The sequence below is a fragment of the Clinocottus analis genome, unplaced genomic scaffold, assembly GCF_023055335.1.
Source record: "Clinocottus analis isolate CAN_PGR_092001 unplaced genomic scaffold, fCliAna1.0.p SCAF_10, whole genome shotgun sequence".
Classification (NCBI taxonomy): Eukaryota; Metazoa; Chordata; class Actinopteri; order Perciformes; family Cottidae; genus Clinocottus; species Clinocottus analis.
Genome location: NW_027175821.1, coordinates 7,730,867 through 7,749,921, shown reverse-complemented (window position 1 = coordinate 7,749,921; position 19,055 = coordinate 7,730,867). Strand labels below are relative to the sequence as shown.

Here is a 19,055-nt window from a genome sequence, read left to right as displayed (position 1 = left end):
AGGCCGCTCAAAGATATCTGTAAAAATCTACCTTTGAGTTTTACAACACCACCTTTGAAGTATCTCAAATCTGCTCTGTACACCCTTTGAATTCCCCCTCTTAAATGACTAAACAAAGGTGTCTACTTAAACTTCTTACTCATTAACTAATAAGATATGGGGAAAAAAGGCCAACTGTTAAAGATAATTGATACAGATACTCATTAACCCCTTTGTCCTCTCTGAGGTTATCACTGTGGTTAACAATTTACTGACTCCTAACAGGAAGTAACGAGTCACCGAAACACTCCATCACGTCACTATGATTCCTAATGATATTTTTTCTTTTCATCTAGCGAGAGACTAAATAAGGGTTTGGAAGTATTTTCAGGAAACCAGATACACTAATAGCATTTACAGACAATAAGGAATCAGGAAACAACAGTGTGTCTTCTGTCAGTGTTACGCATTGATTTCTGCATAAGGAAGTTTTAAGAATAATTTAAGTTTTAGGCTGCAGTTCCTACTGGTAGCACTTAGTCAGATTACTGTTTATTCTTATTTATAATGTGACAAAACCCACATTTGCTTTGGATGTCTGCATATGTTAGTCGATCATCTTGTTGCTGTCTTTATTTTAATATAATTTTAAATATGGCCCTCCACAACCGCCTCTGCCTCTTTTTCATTTATTTTTTTTTTCAGTTTTGTCATCATTCTCAGCCTCATCAGCCACCACCACCAGCATTGCCTGGACAAATTACAAATCTCACTGTAGCGGCCAAGTGCCAAATTATTATTATTAACAGATGATTGATGATAAATTCTTGCTAATTATCCTTTTTTCATGTGGCAACAACAGACAAACCAAAGGCAACACAAGCGAAAGAGGCGACACAAGCAAAAGGAAGGCAACATGGCAAACAAAACCGAGACAACACAAGCAAAACAGAGGCAACACAGCAGAAACAGCAGCTTGTGAACCTACAAATGACAAACAACTCATAAATGGGGTATTAATAGTCGCTCAGATGGTAGGACAATGAAGACATTTCTAAAAACAATTTCCAGCCATCATGTCAGTGCAGAGTAAATGAACGTGGCTGTATTTCATAATGGTTGGCCTGCTAAGTGATCACATTCAATTCATACCTGCTTGGGGGAAGAGAAAACCCTATGCTTCATTCTCTGGGGAGCATTCTCCACTACATTCATCTTTTCTCTCCTAATTGAACTGGTTATTGGACTTCCTCACATACAGACAAAGTTTATGAACTCAAATTTCTTGAGGAGACTTAAAAAGGCAAGATTTGCATGCCAAGTTCTTGTTAACCTTTACCATAGACTAACAGAAGGCATCCTGATAAGAAACATGACAAGCTGTTATGGGATGTGCGCTGCCCAGGACAGAAGGGCTCTACAGCATCTTTGGTACCCATCCACCAAGAATCAGTAATATTGGTGAGAAATTAAGGTTGAGAATAGCTCAGAGGGTATTAAAGAGCAAAACCCTGCCGTCTGGCAAGAGCTACAGAAGTATCAGCAGCTGCACCACTAGAATTGAGAGCATCTCCCTGACTTCACCATAAAATCTGTCTTTTTTAAATCTGTTTCTCTGGTGTAGTTTATGGGATTACAAACTACCACAACCTTGTGTTATACCATGGCGATAAAGAAACCTTGTGACTTGATGTAAGAATATTGAAGTGGGGAAAGATGGTAAGCTTGGCCAAGTTGACCGAAAGCAATGGTTTCATTTTACCCTAAAACACTAATCTTCCAGGAATAGGAAAATTACTGGTTGACAAAAGAAAAACAGATTCATCAAATAATCTTTTCTTCTTGGTAAGCTCTGTTTATCTTGGTCAACCGTCATGTTACCTATAAAAAGATCACACTTTATCAAGGATAGTTATATATCATTTTTTTTGTAACTGAAATTATGGTTGCAAATGATGGATATTATTCAAAGATGTTTATTTTATTTCCATATTGAGACATTTTCCACTTAAGTTAGGCATCGTCAGACAATATTTGATTAATATATGTGATTTATTTCTAAGTCTGTTCTAAAAAAATCCAAAGGACTATGTAAAGAAATGGAAAAGTGTTTCTAATTGTATCACATGTATTTTGTCTTTCGATGTGTCTTTATTATTTGATACATTTCTAACACATGTGCAGACAATATGCAAAAGCTTGATCTTCTTTTTGAAACACATCTCATTACTTCAGAGTTCAGTTAAGGAATATATACTTGTATGCATATGTTGCTTGTTTCAATATTCAAATATTATTGCGCTTAAGGGACACAGTTAAAGTGGAATCAGGTAACTTTCATACCTGGCAGTGATCTGTAATTGTAATGTATTTTTCATAGAGTAAAGTAAAACACAGTCAATAAAATATTAAAATAGTATTTTATGAATATCTGCAGCCGCTTTTGTAAATCATTGAATGTATATTTTATTATGAAAAAGCATATATAGTCCATGTACTGTAAGGAAGATCATTTTCAGAAAAATAGACAATTTACATTTTAAATATACAATATACAGTACACAAATTAGTCAAGTTAACCAGAGAGTCGTTTTACAAGTGACAATGCATTAGAGTCTGTGTGCATATTGAAGATTTTTTTGTACAAATATGCAAGATTCCAATAAGTTAACGTTAATAAAAAAGTTAACGTAGAATAAATATAGTTTGTGCACCTTAAACCAGCACATGAACAGCATGTGTGGTTGTCCCTGTGTGGAGAAAACTGAGACATCCTCAAACCACTGTGTGGCAACCATTACATTTCCAATGTGTGTACTAAAGCTGAATTTAGGTTACATTTGGCATCACAAAGACAGCAGGAGCAGCATACGACCCATTTCTGAGGACTGGGCTTTGTTCCAGTGAAACTGTGAATGACGTTGAGTTTCCACTTCCTGATTCCGCTGTGTCATCTTCTCCTGAGCCCTTGTCCCTTTGTGCATCTTACAGATGCAGATCATATTCAAAAGCAAGATTTGTCTGCCCACTTCTGTGTCGCTTTTGAACCTCCTCAAAGATATGAAGAACCTGCAAAGCACAATAAAGTAGGTATTAGCGTAAGCATACACCAAACTGAAACTGTGTATTATAAAACAAGAAGGAATACTACCTTGGATTTAGGAATGAGACCCACTCTGAAGAAACCAATGTGCCCTGTTTCAATCTTAGTGCAGTCAACCACAGTAGATGCAATATTCTCTGGGGAGGGTCCGTCACATAACACTCCATCCACCTAACCGAGCAAAAAGCATATGTAGTTTGCTGCGAAAAAATAAAATAAAAACACTTGTGTCTATTTATTAACACTGAACAACTGTCCTAACTTTTTTTCCCAGCTTGGCGTAAACCTGGTTGTGGTGCGTTGTGTCTGCCTCGCCTGAAGGGTTGGCTGAGGTTACAGCGACAGGCCCTACCTGCAAAAAAAAGGTTATTATATTTACTAAAGAGACTGCAGACTAATTTCACTAATGTGACTAATTTCACATTTTGAGCAATCAATAGCTCTTACCAGATTAATGAGATGTGTGGCCACAGAACAGTCTGGGTTTCTGATTGCAATGCTTTGGGGCGTCCCTATGTGTTCAGCAGCATCTCCTAAACCAAAGTTATCCATCCATGGGCCTGGAAAAAGCAAAGCAACTAATATGATACTCATAAAACCCCCATTATGCAACATGTGGCACCCGCACAAAATGTCACTCGTACAAATGCGCATCCATAAACCCACACCTACCCCTGGGTATAACCATGCTAATGGAGGAGGGCCATGCAGCCTCCATGAAGTCAAGGAGCAGAGGGCTCAGCAGGTGTCGCACCGGCTCCAGCTGTTTGATGGAGGAGATCCACAGGGACATGGGGCGGTCCTGCGCCTGCTTCTTCACCCTGAAGCCCAGACATTAGAGATGGAATCAGGAGAAGGATGCAGATAATTGCACTTTCACGAAAATGGAAACTCACTTGTAAGCTTTGACAACTGCGTCGGGTCTGTTGCATGCTGCCACCAGCACATAGACGGTGTCAGTAGGCATTCCACATATGCCACCATTTTTCATAATTTCTGCGTATGTAAAAATAAGATGAATATCAAGTATGTAAACAACTATTGAAAAAAGGTTCATTTTTTGAAAATTCTCACCTGCAATCTGCTGGACCGATGTGGCCTTGCGAGCGGGTGCATGCAGACAGATATCTGCACCTCCTCCAACCCCACTCAGCTTAACTAGAGGTTGTCCAAAGGGCATCAGTGGGGACTTGAAGGTGCTGTTAAAAATGTGCGCCAAGAAACAATAAAAACTGACCAGACCAAAAATAATGGTGACTCCTATGTCATAACCAAAAGGCAGTGCACCTACTGCATCCAGCAGGAAGCTGATGAGGATGAGCTGGAAGGTGAGGGCATAAGCAAACCAAGCAACACTTACAAACAGCGCTGCAGCTGTCACTAAGCAGTTAAACACCATGAAGCTAATAATCCCGACAGCCACATTAAAGCTTCGGGTTTCCCCGTACAAGCTGCCGTATCGTGTCAAACCCCACACTGCCCACATCACCCCATAGAAAATAAAAACCGTGCTCTCAAAGGTTTTACCTCGAGCAAAAGCCACTGAACCACAGAGCAGCTGGAGAGCCCCTCCAGCCACCACCACCCAGGGCACAACCAGCACAGACAGAGGATTCATGTGATCAACTGCGGCTGTTACAGCAAAAGCAGCTAGCACATTACAGGCGTGGCCTAACACCTCTGCGTCAGCATACTTGGAGTAGCCCAGGTGAGGTACGTGTAGATCTTTATCATGGGCTCTGAGAGTAAGATGCTGCATCCTGGTCACTAAAGCTTTGAAATAGCCCTTGCCCGTAGGAATCTTTGTAGTGGACACCATATTATATGTGGTAATGAAAAGCATGCCGGCTGAGAACACAAATATAGCTCCCTGAACACCCTGGGTGCCTCCTTGGAAGAAGCCTTGAGGCTGGGCTGCAATGGCAATGCAATACGCAGCAAAGAATAACTGGTAGACTCCCTCCAGCAAGCTCTTCTGACAACTGAACAGAGCCAGGATTAAGAAAAGCAGAGAGAAGACAATGGGGATGGGAATAGGGGAGAAAGACAGAAATGAGGTTGATAGGAGAGCGCTGTAGCCCTCTGCAAATTTCAGCAGAGCAGTGAAGCCATAAAACGTGGCAGCCAGTGTGTCCATGGCCCGGTAGAAGAGGACACACATGCCCAGCTGGAAGATTCCCGCTGTCCACAGCCAGGGGACGTGAATGATTGAAAGCTGGGGCACCACGCCTAACAAAGGACATGCTAACACAGAGGCAGACAGCAAGTTCATCACCAGACCCACCGACACTGCATCACTACACCCCTGGTTCTGCTCTGCTTTCAGGTCAGTTTTTCCCCTCAAGCCCGTTCCTGGAGGCTCCAGTTTACCGCGAGTGATGCTGTACAGCAGATGTCCAAAAGCAAAGTAACCGCCCACCAGACAGACCAGAAGGTAGCTGGCAGCTGTTGCAGACTGACCAAAACCTGAAGCTGACAACCCGGCGATTTGATGGGCACTTGCTGAACTTATGCCGATCGCTATGATACATAAGACTGCTTTCTTTACTACAACTGCTACGCCGCCTATGATGACCAGGGCTAAGGTAAAGGCTGCCAGGCCGGGAACCAGAGAGGAACTCAGCTCTGGAGGCTTCAGCACCGCCTGCCCCACCAGGATGTACACCAGACCTGAACCACACCACAGGGCAGAAACTGTCAGACACAGTGAGGAAAACAGCTGGGCATGGGACAGACTGTGGGAGATACCTAAGATGCAGGTGAAAACAGAGGAGAGGATTGTGAGTTTTACAAACAAATACAAATCAACCAACACTACACATACATGTATTTTTTCTGGTAATAAGCTTTCATCAAATACAACCTGCGTAAGCTAAGAGGACTGCAATGATGAGGAGGAGAATCCCCAGTGCAGTATGGGGGATGAAGTCCTTTGTAGGTGAGCTGGCATAGTTGGTCACGGAAAGCAAGAGAGAACCTACAAGTCAGAAGGTGCAGGTAATTAATTAACAACAAATACATATGATAACTGTGATGTGAACAGCAGCTGTATTCCCAATTATTTTTTTCAGACTATTACATATTCTATGTAGCTTATTATTTTTAGAAATATAGTTGGTACGATTAGTTTTAAAATCAAAGAAGCTTTCTGTCATTAGCAGTAAGCTCTTTTAAAGCTTTCAGTTTAAGTATCGACAGCGTAAAACGTTAACAACATGCTTTTAAAAATGTATTCATTTACTACACAATACCATGACATTTGATGGATAATACGAATCTGATATTTTGGGGGGTTTTAAAACGTAGGCTATATGCTACAGTATTACTTTTAGAATTGTGTATACCAAAATCAAGCAGGGTGTCACTTTCATAACAACAAGTAATGATACTAAAACAGTTCTACGGAGGCTTATGGCTGCTTCGTATATCGCCAATGGCAAACATGAGTCACAAGCGCAGGCAATTAAAAGCTTACCGCCAGAGATGCCCAGTATGCCGATGGACACATGCAGTGAGTGTTGAGCCATAGTCGGAGTTGATGTCTAGAGACCTGAGGCTGAACTATATAGTACATATGCGTGTGACGTCAGCAGCCCGCAGGACAAAGTGAGCCGCACCCATGGACTGCATTTGAGTCGAGCACGCGCATCACTGGGAAAACCCTCACATAGGCAAGTCACAGTGTGCAGGAACAGGCGACTAAAATGACAAAATGATCCCAAGAGTAATGTAGAAGTTATTTGGGAACATCGTCACTATGATACATTATGTAAGAGGAGATTTAGGCTGGCTGCGTTAAAACACACCTGTACTGTAGCCTTATGTCGTTATAGTTTTTATTCTCAACGTGGTGCAGGTAATTCGCATTTGGGAAATACAATTTGTTATTGCGATATTTTTTTTACATCTAGTTTGTGACTAACATGTAAAATAATTCCTGTTTTTCTTGATATATTTTTTTTCCTCCAATTGTGCTTCATAAAATGTCGATAACGGCAATACCACTGACATTCATATTCTACTCAAAGCACCAATATTTTTTTGGTGTATATTTAGCATAATCATAAATGAATGGGGGCTTCATTATCTAACATATTCAATAATTATTTTTTATAATGAAATCATGTTCAAACCCAGAACATGAACACAACTCAGTGAAACAAACAAATCCTGTAATTTAGTTCCATCATAACATCACTTTTATTATTCATTGACAACTAAATTACCGGGAGGCATGATTCAGCATTTCCTCGAAAGCTGGCCATGCAAGTCGCGCCGTGCTCTGGTTACCTGGTTGTTAGGCAGCTGTGGGAGGAGCCGGAGGAGCAGGACTATAAAGAGTCTGCTTCAGAGCTCCGTCAGCACACCTCCGCTGAGCAGCTCCATCACTCACATCCAGACCGCCGACCGCACATCTACAACTTCAGGTAAGATCGAGCTTCATCGTCTTCACTTCGAATCTGAGCTAATCTGTTCTCCTAATATTTTTTAGTAACAAACACGTTGATTTTAGATGACAATGTATTGATGAAATGCGAAAAAAAACAACAACAAAAAAAAAACATTGAGAAATGCACGAGGGAAATGGTCAAATGCTTTAAAAGGTGTCGACTCCAACCTCTTCCTGTATCTGCACCTGTAGGTGTCAGCAGTATACCTGGCAGCAGCTACTCCTCTGTCCCCTGGCTCTGTGCATTATTTATGTAAACAAGTGTAATCGGCGGCTCAGATGCAGCGCTCTTCATGTCTGATAGGGAAACAAATACGGGACATAAACACTATATGTGTTGGTTTTATAGGAACCATGTCAAAGCGTGTTGCAGTTATTCTGGCAGGCTGTGGAGTCTACGACGGCACAGAGATCCACGAGGCCTCCGCTGTCCTCGTCCATCTGAGTCGAGCTGGAGCAAAAGTAAGAAAATATAAACAAATATAAACTTATGACTGTTATTTTATGTCAAATTTCTGGATTCAGTCACTTTAAAAGGGACAATGCAGCATTCATGGACATGTTTTTTATGTATTTATTTAGGAATAAAAGAGGACACACAACTGTCAGTAGATCCCCTAGTCCTTAGCTACTAAGTTTTACGTGTTTCATTCCAGGTGCAGATGTTTGCTCCGAATGCAGAACAGATGCATGTTGTCAATCACTGTGAGGGGAAACCTTCAGAGGAGAAGAGAAACATCCTGCAGGAAAGCGCTCGCATCGCCAGGGGTGACGTGACCGATCTGGCAAAGTTAGAAGTTTCAGCATTTGATGCCGTCATTATCCCAGGTTCGGCTGAACCAACCATGAATTGACTCCATCGAGTCAAATATTCGCAATATTTTTCTTTTTTTCCACTTGCAAAATTGTTATATTCTTAATGAATCCTGTGTACTCTCATTCAGGGGGCTTTGGTGTGGCGAAGAACCTGAGTGACTGGGCAGTGAAGAACAAGGAGTTCACCATCCAGCCACATTTAGAGAAGCTCCTCAAGGCTTTCCACAAAGCCGGGAAGCCGATGGGCATGTGCTGCATCTCCCCTATCCTCGCTGCCAAAATCCTGCCCGGCTGTGAGATCACTGTGGGACAGGACAAAGAGTGTGACAAGTGTGTAACATAGTCTTTCTTTCATACTCAGTATACATAGTATACACAGTTCTACCGTTCTAACGTTCCTTCTCTTTTTCCCTGTTAGGTGGCCGCATGCTCAGACAGCAGCCGCCATGAAGGAGATGGGCTGCAAACACGTCAACACGGATGTGGAGAAAGCACACGTTGATGTCAAAAATAAACTGGTCACCACCTCTGCATTCATGTGCAATGCTCCCGTTCATAACGTTTTTGATGGAATTGGAGTCATGGTTAAAGAGACACTGAAGCTGGCTAAATAAGTCTCATTATATACTAGATGCTTGAAACCCAATTGTGATTTTCTGATTAAGCATAGTCTTTGATATTAAATTATACAGTACATGAGCATTTTTCTGATGGTGTATCATTAATGTGTTGCTTTGAGATTTTCAGTAAAAGTAACTGTACAAAATTACAATATTGCAATTGTCTTCTTTATTGGAATAAAACAATGACAACTAAAACTTAACAAGGAAGTCTTCACTGGTGTATTATGCAGGGCAGATTATTGTTTAGCCCTCCATCTGTCTCTGAAGGCCTGTTTTTAAATTTCATTGCATTGTCCAGGCTGAGATCCACGGGACTGCTACCCGCATGTTAGCCAAGCAGGAGCTCACGGGAAGGAACATTAAACCCTGACAGAAACACTTTACATGGTGATTAAGATATCTGCCTTTCTTACTGGTTTTCCTTTTGCTTGTCAAACAATCTTTGAAATGGTTTAAGTGTCTACAGTAACATGGGTGTTGCTTCTGGTGTTGTTAAAACGTGTATTCTTTGTTTGTAAAATCTTGTATGAAATATAATTCACAAAAATCCATTAATTACTGTTAAACAAGAACACTTATTCTTAATTGTTCTTGCAAAAAGACAAACTGAGTCTTAAATCCTTAAATTACCTTTGATTTTTTTAAATTTGCATTAGTTAAGCATGAGTACACTTAACTCATCATTTATAAAAACATTTGTTCCAACATGAACACTCATTAGTCATTAATTAGTATGCAATTAATAAACACAGTTATACATGTTTTATTCTTGATTAAAAAGTTTGACGATTATATGTTTCATAATTGGCTTTCATACTTTTTCTAAATGTCGGATTCCCCATTTGTAAATTATTGTCATTTGTGGTTAAAAAAATATGTAATACACAGCCTTGTGCCATTGAAGTATGATTTAATATAGAATATATTAAATTCAGTTCATGAACTTATATTTTTTTTGAATATTTATCAATACTTTTTATTATTTTTTAAAGGATTTTTGATTGAATGCTAATTTATGCTAATGCTTCAATGCTTTAATGCTAAATTTAATTATTTTTTGGAGTATCGTTAGAAGTTTAAAACAATCCAGTTTAATGTTTATATGACACAATATAATGTTGACACATTCTTAACATTAAAACCATATTTTATTAAATAATAATCCAATAACAGTTGCAACATTTCATTACTATACAATTAAGTTCAAACCAGTATAGAAATATGCACTAATTTTTGATAAACAACATCATTCATACACATACCATATACTAGACATTTGGTCTCAGTATGAAATATTCCAGGAAGGCGTACAAGTATCTACTTTTGTAGAACCAAAGACATATTCATGTGGTTTTGTCGGAGAAATGATTGAACTGATCCGTGCCACAGACCAACACTGTTGCTGCAAATTTCCTGGGACGATCAGGATCCTACCGCAAAAAAAAGAAAGAAAACAGGATCAACATAACATTTTAAAATTATAATCTGTATGGGATATACCAATACATGAATCTTAGTCTGACCTGTATTGGATATGCACATGTGGAAACATAACGGATGACAAATCCACATCGCCTCCTCTGAGACGTGTTGGCATCACTGGCATGGACAAGAAGTCCATCATGAATCTATCAAAAACAAATCCTAATTAATCCAACTGGTCTTTAACTCAAACTATTCATAACTCTGTCATCCTTAATTAACAAACAGGGAATCCACTCACAGACATCTGCCCAGCTAACAGAGGGCATAACACAGCTTCATCCGCCAGCACCAGCTCCTCTGAGATCTCCTGATTGACCGACAGCATGTTTCCAGGGCGGGTCGCTGGGTGATGGGGCAACATGCCCGCGCAGTGGCTACCTACAAGGCGCAAAGGTGAGAGGTTCCACATTATAGAGCAGGTTGTTTATTTTTTTTTAAAAAAGCTATTCATGCTGGTCTCATCAGGGTAAGTTGAATGTATTTAAAAACCATATTTTAAACCTGAAAACAACCCAAAGTGCTTTAAAGATGATACAGGAAAAAGATAATGAAGATAAAAAAATAATAAAAGCAATCAAACACAAACACATAGTAAAACAATACAAACAATTTAAAAAAAATCAAAAGCACAGAGAGTAAAAACAATAAAACAAACTCATTATACACACTAATAATGTATGTTCTAGAATTAGAAGGTTGTAAGCATTATGCAAAGTCTTAGCTATTCTACTGAGATGTGTGATTCCAGGGTAACAGCAGGTTTTAGAGCTCGGTTCTGACTCTTTACGGTGAGACTATTGAGGTAAGAACTGTCTTTCTTTATTGGCCCCAAAAACAATGACTTCAGCTGTATCCTCATTTAACTGGAAAACAGTCAACACAGTTACACAGCTACATGTATTGCGGGAAGTAAATTAATATCTTTTATTATAATATTGAAGCAATTTGAATAATTACAGCAATCAGAAGCATGAAAAGAATTAACCAGGGCAAGAGAATGAGAAATGAGTAGCCGAGGTACCTGGGATGACCTGAAGGGCACCGTTCTCTTGCAGTGAGTCATCCAAAGCGAGCCACACCGAGAGAACAGGACCACCGGCAATACCCCAATACCTGTGAACCAAACGATCACAATTAAAGAAAACTAAACACAACTAAATAAGACCTCCCAGTGTTTTCAGTGTGTGACTTTACCTCATGTCCTGGTGCCAGGCCACGTATGGAAGAGCAGTTTTGATTTCTCCCTCTTCATTCTCCTGGATGTCGGGTTTGAGTGTTGGGTATTTACAAATGAAGCGGGAGTCCAGCAGGATGATGTCAGGACCCAGGATGGCTTTGACCACTTGTATGATTTGAGGGTGTTTGGTTAGGTTCCTCACCCAGGGATACTGAAGGTGAACGTTGTGGAGGCTGTACTGGGTGTACTCCTCTCCTGGAAACACACACAGAAAACCAATTCACTGACAAATAGTGCAACACTATAAATTACCATATTTAATTTTGTTTTATGTTAAAAAGAGAACAAAAATGGATACACTCTGAACAAGAAACAGCACACAAACATACATTTTGAGGATTACAAATTAGACTTGTAATCTATATAGTACACCAAACAACAATCCTGATTTCTACGTATGGTCGTACAATTAATATGATCTTTTTTCACTTAATTATACATCCTCTTTCTTCAACAAGCAATGAATCAACTTATTAGTGCCGATACTTGGGTTTTGGGTATGGTAAGATATCCAGTGATGATCCGATACCAGTGTTTTAGGAATAAACTCTGCTTCACATAGTGGAAGACACTTGGGTCCCTCTTTTATGTGCGAGGCTACATCAGGCTGGACTTAAACATTGCTTTCCTAACTTTGTACAACAAAATGTAGCAGATAAATTCGTCCAGTGCTACTTACCGAATTCCTTCTCCAGCTCAGAAAAGGCCCGCTTGGCCTCAATCAGCTCAGTCTCCTTCAACACAGGCAGCGCAGACAAGAAGCCCTGCTGGCTGTAGATCTCCTGCAGTTTAGTTGTGGAAGCAGTCATCTTTTTTTGACAGTTTTACAGCTGATACCTTGGAGACACACACACACACACACACACACACACACACACACACACACACACACACACACAAAGTTACTACACTTATCGGTGTTAACTATAACTTTTTCAGTGTCTTTCTACTGTCTCCATACCTTCCTGGTGTTCAGTCTTCTCTCTTGAGACGTTTCTGACAAGCTCCTCTGTGCCAACGATTTAATACTGTTGCACCTGCTGGAAACTCCCCTTCATTTGTCAGCATCTTACAATTAATATACAATACATGGTGTCTTGTGTTCCTGAAGGGTAAAACCCATGGCCTGAAGGGACATTAAAAACATGACACATTTTCTTTCTGGGAATTACGTATCAATCTTGTGTTATCTCTGTCTGTTACTCGGTCATTTAAAAACAAAAATTCTTAGAAAAACATTTTTACTTCCTGGTCAGGAAGTGAATGAATGATGACGGATCATGATACAAAGAGACCTTTAATGTTGGTGGGTGTGTTTTTGCGAGTGTTTACAATGGAATAGAAAATGTAATGTCAGATGGGAAAATCCAAACAAGCACCAGTAAAATTAATGAAAGATTTTATAGCCAGATCCCTTTTTGTTTAGTTTTTATTCATTTATTATTGTTCCAGATATTATACCAACATTGTTATTAATGTTTTCTGTTTGTCTTTAAGAATATCAGTAGACAAACAATGTGTCATCCTGCATGAATGTTGAAAAAAACATAAATATATATATTTTTTATCAAGATATTACCATTTTTTTCTTTGGACCCACTGCAATATAAATAGAAACTAGAAAAATGCAGTACCCTCAACCTAATATCTCAGAGTTATATAACAAGTGTACCAAAATAGTGAAAAAGTGAGTGATTTATACATGATAATTATTAGGCGCTTACATTTGGATGAATAAATAGGGAAGAAGGTAAATACTTAGCAACATATACAAACAAGTTATCAACTTCTAGTTCTGAAAACTGTGTGAGAATCATGTTTGTGGACGCAGATCGTTGTCTGTGTGTGTGGTGAAGAAACAGCAGCGTCCACAATATAACTTCCATCACAGTGACCAGAAACATATAATGCAACCTCTTGGTGTCCTCATGGATTTATTTAGTCGTCTAGTTTCTGACGCATGATACACATTTACAACTAATTATATGAAATTGATAGATTTCTTTTTATAGACCGCTTCATGAAATGCGCTTCATATTGTGTCCTTTAATACTTTTGTATTAAAGGACACAATATGAAGGAACTTTCTGTCAATGTTGAGAGACTTATTTAAAGGCAAACCCCTGATTACATGCTGGCCATCTCTATTGTGTGATGATATGTGTCAATAGTTTTAGTTATGACATGGACCAGTGAACAGGAAACAGCAGCATTATTTTCAGACTTCTAAGTAATGAATAACATAAGGAAGACATGATAAACCTGCTTTTTGTAATAGGCTGGATAACCTCCTCTGACAGAGAGACCTTGAAGCAATAACAAACCACCAGTTTATAACGGTTATTATGATTTATTTTCTATTATTTTGAATGTATTAATATTGTTTTGTATATCTTTGATAGTAATCAAAGTCAGAGTAAACAAAAATGAAGAAAAATATACTGTATATTGGAAAGAGATATATTAAAAAACATATATAAAATATATTAATGATATATACAAATGGGTAACTTGGCAACTGTTATGGTAAAGATTGTACAGTAAAACACTATATTTATTATGACGGGCAGAAAGCAGAACCCTAAAAGAACAATTTATTTGAACTCAGATTTGCTCCTGTTGGGTTATTACCATTAACATAAACAGAATTTGTTATTAATCAGATACAAGTTCTGTCAGTGAGTATTAAGGACAACTAAAAATTGAAGGCTACATTTTGACCGTTGAATTCATCTCCGACCTTCAGTCTGGTCTTTGTCCCTGTGTGTGTGCTTTGGGCAGAGTGGGTGGTGCTGCTTTCTTTTCTCTCCACTTTGTGTCCTCTTGTCTCCCCCTGGTGGCTGCTGCTCGTTATTGCAGCGGTGGACGAGCACAGGGTCCTTGTTTGGAGGCGCTTTCTTCATCAACAGCCGCTGCAGCATCTGTTTGTCCGACCGCTCCCGGCGGAAGTCATCCTCATAAACCTTGAGCTGTCGCAATGTCATAACCAGAGACAGGAAACAAAAATCATCGAAAATCATGAGATTCTATCGTAAAAACACGCCTAAAGAAATTCAGGAATCAGCAATAACGTGGTGCATCATCATGTATTGTATTCACGATCATACCACAGTCATGTTTACAAGATGTTTCATTGAGTATGAATGTGCATGTGTATGTGCTTTTGGCAGAAGGTGCATTTGTGTAAATGTGAACTGGACAACACTACCTGCTCTTGCAGTAGTGCCACCTGTTGGTGCATCTCCTCCCTTTTCTTCCTCAGCCTCCGGTTCTCCTGGAGTGTGTGTTTGTGGTCTGTATGCTTAGTCTGATATTCTGCCTCATGTATCTGGGTCTGCTGACACAAAACATCAATATGGCAGTGAGCCAATATCAAAGCCGGATCTTCTGCAGATACTTCTTGTTTTCCTGTGAGAAACAGCGCCAAGCCACCACTTGATGGTGCACTTTACCGTGTAATTCAAGCTTAAGCGTTAAGCAAATATTTCCCTGGCAACAGTGAGCTGACTTCAGTTTTGCTCTCATCACATCACAAATGAGAACGTCTTTTGATGCCGAGCCGGAGAGAGCAGCCTACCTGACAATGCAGTGCCTCAAGCTGCTCTTTTAGATCCTGCACTTCTCGCTGGGAGTCTCCCAGTGCTCCCACTGGGGTACCTCCACTTTGGCTTGTTCCCTGCTGCCCAGCCTCTGGGTTGGAAGACGCTGTGAAAAAGGAGGATGAGGGGTTGCATCCAGAGACGTGACTGGATGACAAATCGAGACCTACTGGAGGATTAGTGGTGGGCTCCGTCACAGTGCCGCGTATCACAACATTAAAGCCGCCCTACAGTAAAGATAGAAGAACAAATCATTCACAATGTACAAGTCTCAACTCATGAGAACATTTTCCACTGACAAGTATGATACCTGTTTGTCAGGTGTGCAGTGTCTCTCTGGGTGGTGCATCCTGCTTTCCATCAACCTGATGTATTCATACAGCTCCTGGTTCTTCTTCAGCTCCAGCATCAACGCCTGCTCATAGTACTCCTTTGCCCTCTGCACACACATACACCACATCTATTATCTTCCATCATCAATACCTCCTAAGCCATGACTCACCATTTAGGTATCACACCCATGTCTTCTATATCTACAACTGAAGTGCTGTTGTGTGTTTACCTGCAGGTGCTCGACTTTGAGCAGCAGTCTGCTGTTGAGCTGTTTGACAGCGGTGTTCTCCAGCTCCAATGCCTCCGATCTGTGCTGGAGACCGAGCGTAGCGCTGCGATACACCTGGTCCCAGTCCTCATTCAGCTTCATCAGCTGTAACACAACATCACCATCATCACATTATCATCAGTGCCACCGCAGCCATTGATGGCAGGAGTCTGTGTTCATTGTCCCGTCAGTCCTGATAACAAAGTGGGCATCGGGCAGTAGATTTAGATCAGTGAGGCGAGACACTACATAAAACACTCTAGATACATCACAGTTGAGAGAATCATGTGTTCTTTCCCTTTTTTTCTTTGTATTAAGCCCCATCCAATCAAGAAGCAAAGGTTGTGCAAGTTTAATGATGATTCTTCAGAGCTTAGCGGCGTTTTTCACACAACGCCCACAGTCCTCCTCTGGTTTTCAGGGAAGTGATGTAATTGCCAACATCAGCAATACAAATGTGGTTTTGTAGAGAATCGGCACTGGTTTGATGTTGTACCTCTTTGTTGACTCGGCGGAGCTCAGTGTTCTTGTTGAGCAGCAGCAGTTTCTCCTGGTCAGCAGAGGTGACAGTCATGCTCTCAGTGATCAGAGTGACCTGCTCCTCAGTGGACAGCAGCCTGCTGCCACCCACGGTACTCACATCCTCTGTCCTGCATCACACACCAACACACAGACACAGTTACAGAGAAAATGTTCCATAAATAAAGTCATGATGAAGAACATTAGCAGAGGATTTCCATTAATAAACAAACGCGTGTGCGCACAAAAGAACGTCAGAGTACTTTTGAACACCCACTCGCACAGAGTGCACTTACGGAGAATTGAATGGGAGCTATTATGCACACCCACACACACACACAGTCATGCAGTCACATTATGCACTTTAAGAAACTCCGACACACACACACACACACATACACAGGTGGGTGCATTCATCTGTATACTAGCCAATCAGAATCTCTGTTTACTATTAGATGTCTTTGCATATCGATGCTGGGAAAAAAATGGCCGAGGACCCCTGCAAAATGGTGATTTCTATTAAACCACTATTTGCAAAGATTAATCGTGAAACTAGTTTCCCTATCACCAGCCCTGCTGTGAGGTCTTGTCTCTAAGGCATAGCTGACAGAGATGTAGAGGAGATCTTAAGCCCGGGGGGATCTGCCAGCTATGGAAGAACACACGAATCTGAATGTAGCCCCTCGGGCTCCTTCACACTGCTGTAGCCTCAGAGAGCGAAGTACGACAAAGAACCACAATCTGTGATCACCTCCCATTCCAGTTGTTACTGACAAAGATGGAAATTGATTGGACTTGGTTTGTTGCAACAAATGTGTAAAAATATTGATCTACAATGGGTTCAAATCTGGCAACTCTGGATTGAGGCGACAATGGCCTCGCCGCTGCGTTCTGTCCGCTCAAAGTAAGCTCTGTTTTAAAAATAAAGCACTTTCTCCTGCACATGTGAAAAAAGATGCTTGCAAGGAATGAGTGGTAATTCGCTGTAGACACATTCGATTGTATACTTTGTTGCTGGGAAAGGCGTTGTTGACATAATTCTACGTGTTGTTAATGTAGCTACTAAATATGTAAAAGATCTTCTGCCTCTGCCAACTATATCTTTATTTTCACACAGTAAAACAACATTTTTCCTGGGAGAAGACACAACATCCTTCATCAATCTGCTGTCCTTTCTTTGGTTGTGTGTGCATGGTCACAATGTTGGAGCGTGTAGGCCAGAACAGACACACACTGCGGGACTGGGTTGGAGAGCTCTAATCTGGGATAATTGAAATAAAAGATTAGACATTCATTGTTCTCTGATGCTGAAAGAATGAAACAAATAAGTGTGCGTGTTGTGCAAAGAGTCAATTGAGAAGATTGACACTAGTTTCTTACAAAGACATGAAACAGCTGGAAAGAGCTAAACTTGCTCTTTCTATCAGCAAATTTTAGATTTTAAACTAACAACCTGCTGGCTGTAGGTTCATATTTTGTATGAAAAGGTTTGCCAGTTGTACCAATCTTCTTATCTAATTATATGGGAATTGGCATATTTAGGGGCTTTTAGCGTATAAGCCTGTTCAGGATAATGCTAAAAAATGTGTTATCATGTTCAGAACAAAGGGATTTTCCTTATTTCCTGAAGAAAAAAGACTTTTCAGAAAAGATAATATCCTAAAACAAGGTTACATTACAATGAAGTGCTATATTAAGATACATTGCCTCTGTGTGATTTGTGTGAAAGCTACATCCCATTAGACAATTAAAAAGTACATAATAGAAAAGTTAACCAAGAGTGAAACGATTTGTCCAAATCAGCACTCTGTACCACCTGTCATCCAGTTCAACAAGGCAGGAACAATGGACACTAACGAGAAAATTAGCCACACGGAACCTACAGGTCTGCAGTTTGGGAAGTGTGTGAAGCGAGAAGCTGAAATGAAGCACACAAAATGGAGCCTTTTTTTTTTTTTTGATGTGGCCAGTTTGACTACAAAATGCTCACATATGCATGCCCACCAGCCTGCCTTGGAAATCCAGTCTGTGTATTCAGCCATCCTATTGGGACCACACAATGCTCCATGTCGCTCTGATCCACAGCCTTTTCTTTTTCAGCTTCTCTGACAGCCGATGCACATTGTCTGACCCAGTTTCGCAAAGTTTTCAATTGTATGTCGATTTGGAATGACACCAAAATGCGACTGCTTCCAGCAGCGATGTGATAATTCTCTGTCCCGGCATATGATAAAGAGAGAGAGCCTGCTTGTTGGTGGCAAACCTGAGAAATATCACAATAGATCAGCCTGCGTTACTGGTCGATGACCACAGTCAGATGGATCCTCTTACAGAGGAGAGAAGTGTGCAGTTTCACTATTTCAACGTGGTTATTTTAAGGCAGACTAATCATTTCTGTATTTTTTACAATGTGATGAGTATCAGTGTTGTAAAATGATGAAATGATCTCATGACGTCATAGGAAACTCCGCATTCACTCTTTATTCCTCCTCTCATTGAATTTATGAAACATATTTAATCCATAATGTGTTTCTGTTTCTAGAATTGAATACATATGTAACAGATGATGGCATTACATAATCTTTATTAGTGCTGAAAACCCTGTAAAACACAATATCCCTACAATAAATGCTACTTCATACT

At 40.2% G+C, this 19,055-nt stretch overlaps 4 protein-coding genes across 4 annotated transcripts; 1 reads left to right on the top strand and 3 right to left on the bottom strand.

Annotated features, from left to right (window-relative positions):
* Positions 1-2,964: 2,964 nt before the first annotated feature.
* On the bottom strand, positions 2,965-6,609 carry si:ch211-153b23.4 (uncharacterized protein LOC335392 homolog). The gene is made up of 9 exons (XM_068590890.1): positions 6,558-6,609; positions 5,946-6,059; positions 4,157-5,830; positions 3,979-4,078; positions 3,755-3,903; positions 3,530-3,642; positions 3,345-3,434; positions 3,131-3,253; positions 2,965-3,048 (listed from the first exon to the last, which is right to left on the bottom strand). The coding sequence occupies exons 1-9, from the start codon at positions 6,607-6,609 to the stop codon at positions 2,965-2,967; spliced, it is 2,499 nt and encodes an 832-aa protein (XP_068446991.1).
* Positions 6,610-7,470: 861 nt separating this feature from the next.
* Positions 7,471-8,970, top strand: si:ch211-153b23.5 (uncharacterized protein LOC321177 homolog). The gene is made up of 5 exons (XM_068592527.1): positions 7,471-7,509; positions 7,882-7,994; positions 8,189-8,360; positions 8,477-8,678; positions 8,767-8,970. Exons 2-5 carry the CDS (start codon positions 7,887-7,889, stop codon positions 8,960-8,962), a joined length of 678 nt encoding a protein of 225 aa, XP_068448628.1. The 5' UTR covers positions 7,471-7,509; positions 7,882-7,886; the 3' UTR covers positions 8,963-8,970.
* Positions 8,971-10,122: 1,152 nt separating this feature from the next.
* zgc:174917 (uncharacterized protein LOC565650 homolog) lies at positions 10,123-12,502 on the bottom strand. Its single transcript, XM_068595414.1, has 6 exons — positions 12,373-12,502; positions 11,651-11,888; positions 11,478-11,569; positions 10,695-10,834; positions 10,495-10,599; positions 10,123-10,401 (listed from the first exon to the last, which is right to left on the bottom strand). Exons 1-6 carry the CDS (start codon positions 12,500-12,502, stop codon positions 10,315-10,317), a joined length of 792 nt encoding a protein of 263 aa, XP_068451515.1. The 3' UTR covers positions 10,123-10,314.
* A 1,647-nt stretch (positions 12,503-14,149) lies between these two features.
* On the bottom strand, positions 14,150-15,715 carry si:ch211-153b23.7 (uncharacterized). Its single transcript, XM_068595412.1, has 4 exons — positions 15,603-15,715; positions 15,271-15,519; positions 14,902-15,027; positions 14,150-14,662 (listed from the first exon to the last, which is right to left on the bottom strand). Exons 1-4 carry the CDS (start codon positions 15,699-15,701, stop codon positions 14,423-14,425), a joined length of 714 nt encoding a protein of 237 aa, XP_068451513.1. The 5' UTR covers positions 15,702-15,715; the 3' UTR covers positions 14,150-14,422.
* Positions 15,716-19,055: the final 3,340 nt, after the last annotated feature.

Bases quoted from the DNA above. Each gene is read 5' to 3' on its own strand.
- si:ch211-153b23.4 (XM_068590890.1), bottom strand. From the start codon at position 6,609: ATGGCTCAACACTCACTGCATGTGTCCATCGGCATACTGGGCATCTCT. The intron at 6,060-6,557 runs GTAAGCTTTTAA...TCTGACTTGTAG, and splicing joins CATACTGGGCATCTCTGGCG to GTTCTCTCTTGCTTTCCGTG. The intron at 3,435-3,529 runs GTAAGAGCTATT...TTTTTTTTGCAG, and splicing joins CCACACATCTCATTAATCTG to GTAGGGCCTGTCGCTGTAAC.
- si:ch211-153b23.5 (XM_068592527.1), top strand. From the start codon at position 7,887: ATGTCAAAGCGTGTTGCAGTTATTCTGGCAGGCTGTGGAGTCTACGAC. The intron at 7,995-8,188 runs GTAAGAAAATAT...GTTTCATTCCAG, and splicing joins TGAGTCGAGCTGGAGCAAAA to GTGCAGATGTTTGCTCCGAA. The intron at 8,361-8,476 runs GTTCGGCTGAAC...ACTCTCATTCAG, and splicing joins TGATGCCGTCATTATCCCAG to GGGGCTTTGGTGTGGCGAAG.
- zgc:174917 (XM_068595414.1), bottom strand. From the start codon at position 12,502: ATGACTGCTTCCACAACTAAACTGCAGGAGATCTACAGCCAGCAGGGC. The intron at 11,889-12,372 runs GTAAGTAGCACT...GTGTGTTTCCAG, and splicing joins TGAGCTGGAGAAGGAATTCG to GAGAGGAGTACACCCAGTAC. The intron at 10,835-11,477 runs GTACCTCGGCTA...TGCGCCTTGTAG, and splicing joins TGCCCTTCAGGTCATCCCAG to GTAGCCACTGCGCGGGCATG.
- si:ch211-153b23.7 (XM_068595412.1), bottom strand. From the start codon at position 15,701: ATGCTGGAGCTGAAGAAGAACCAGGAGCTGTATGAATACATCAGGTTG. The intron at 15,520-15,602 runs GTATCATACTTG...TCTTTACTGTAG, and splicing joins ACTGCACACCTGACAAACAG to GGCGGCTTTAATGTTGTGAT. The intron at 15,028-15,270 runs GTAGGCTGCTCT...TTGTGTCAGCAG, and splicing joins TTGAGGCACTGCATTGTCAG to ACCCAGATACATGAGGCAGA.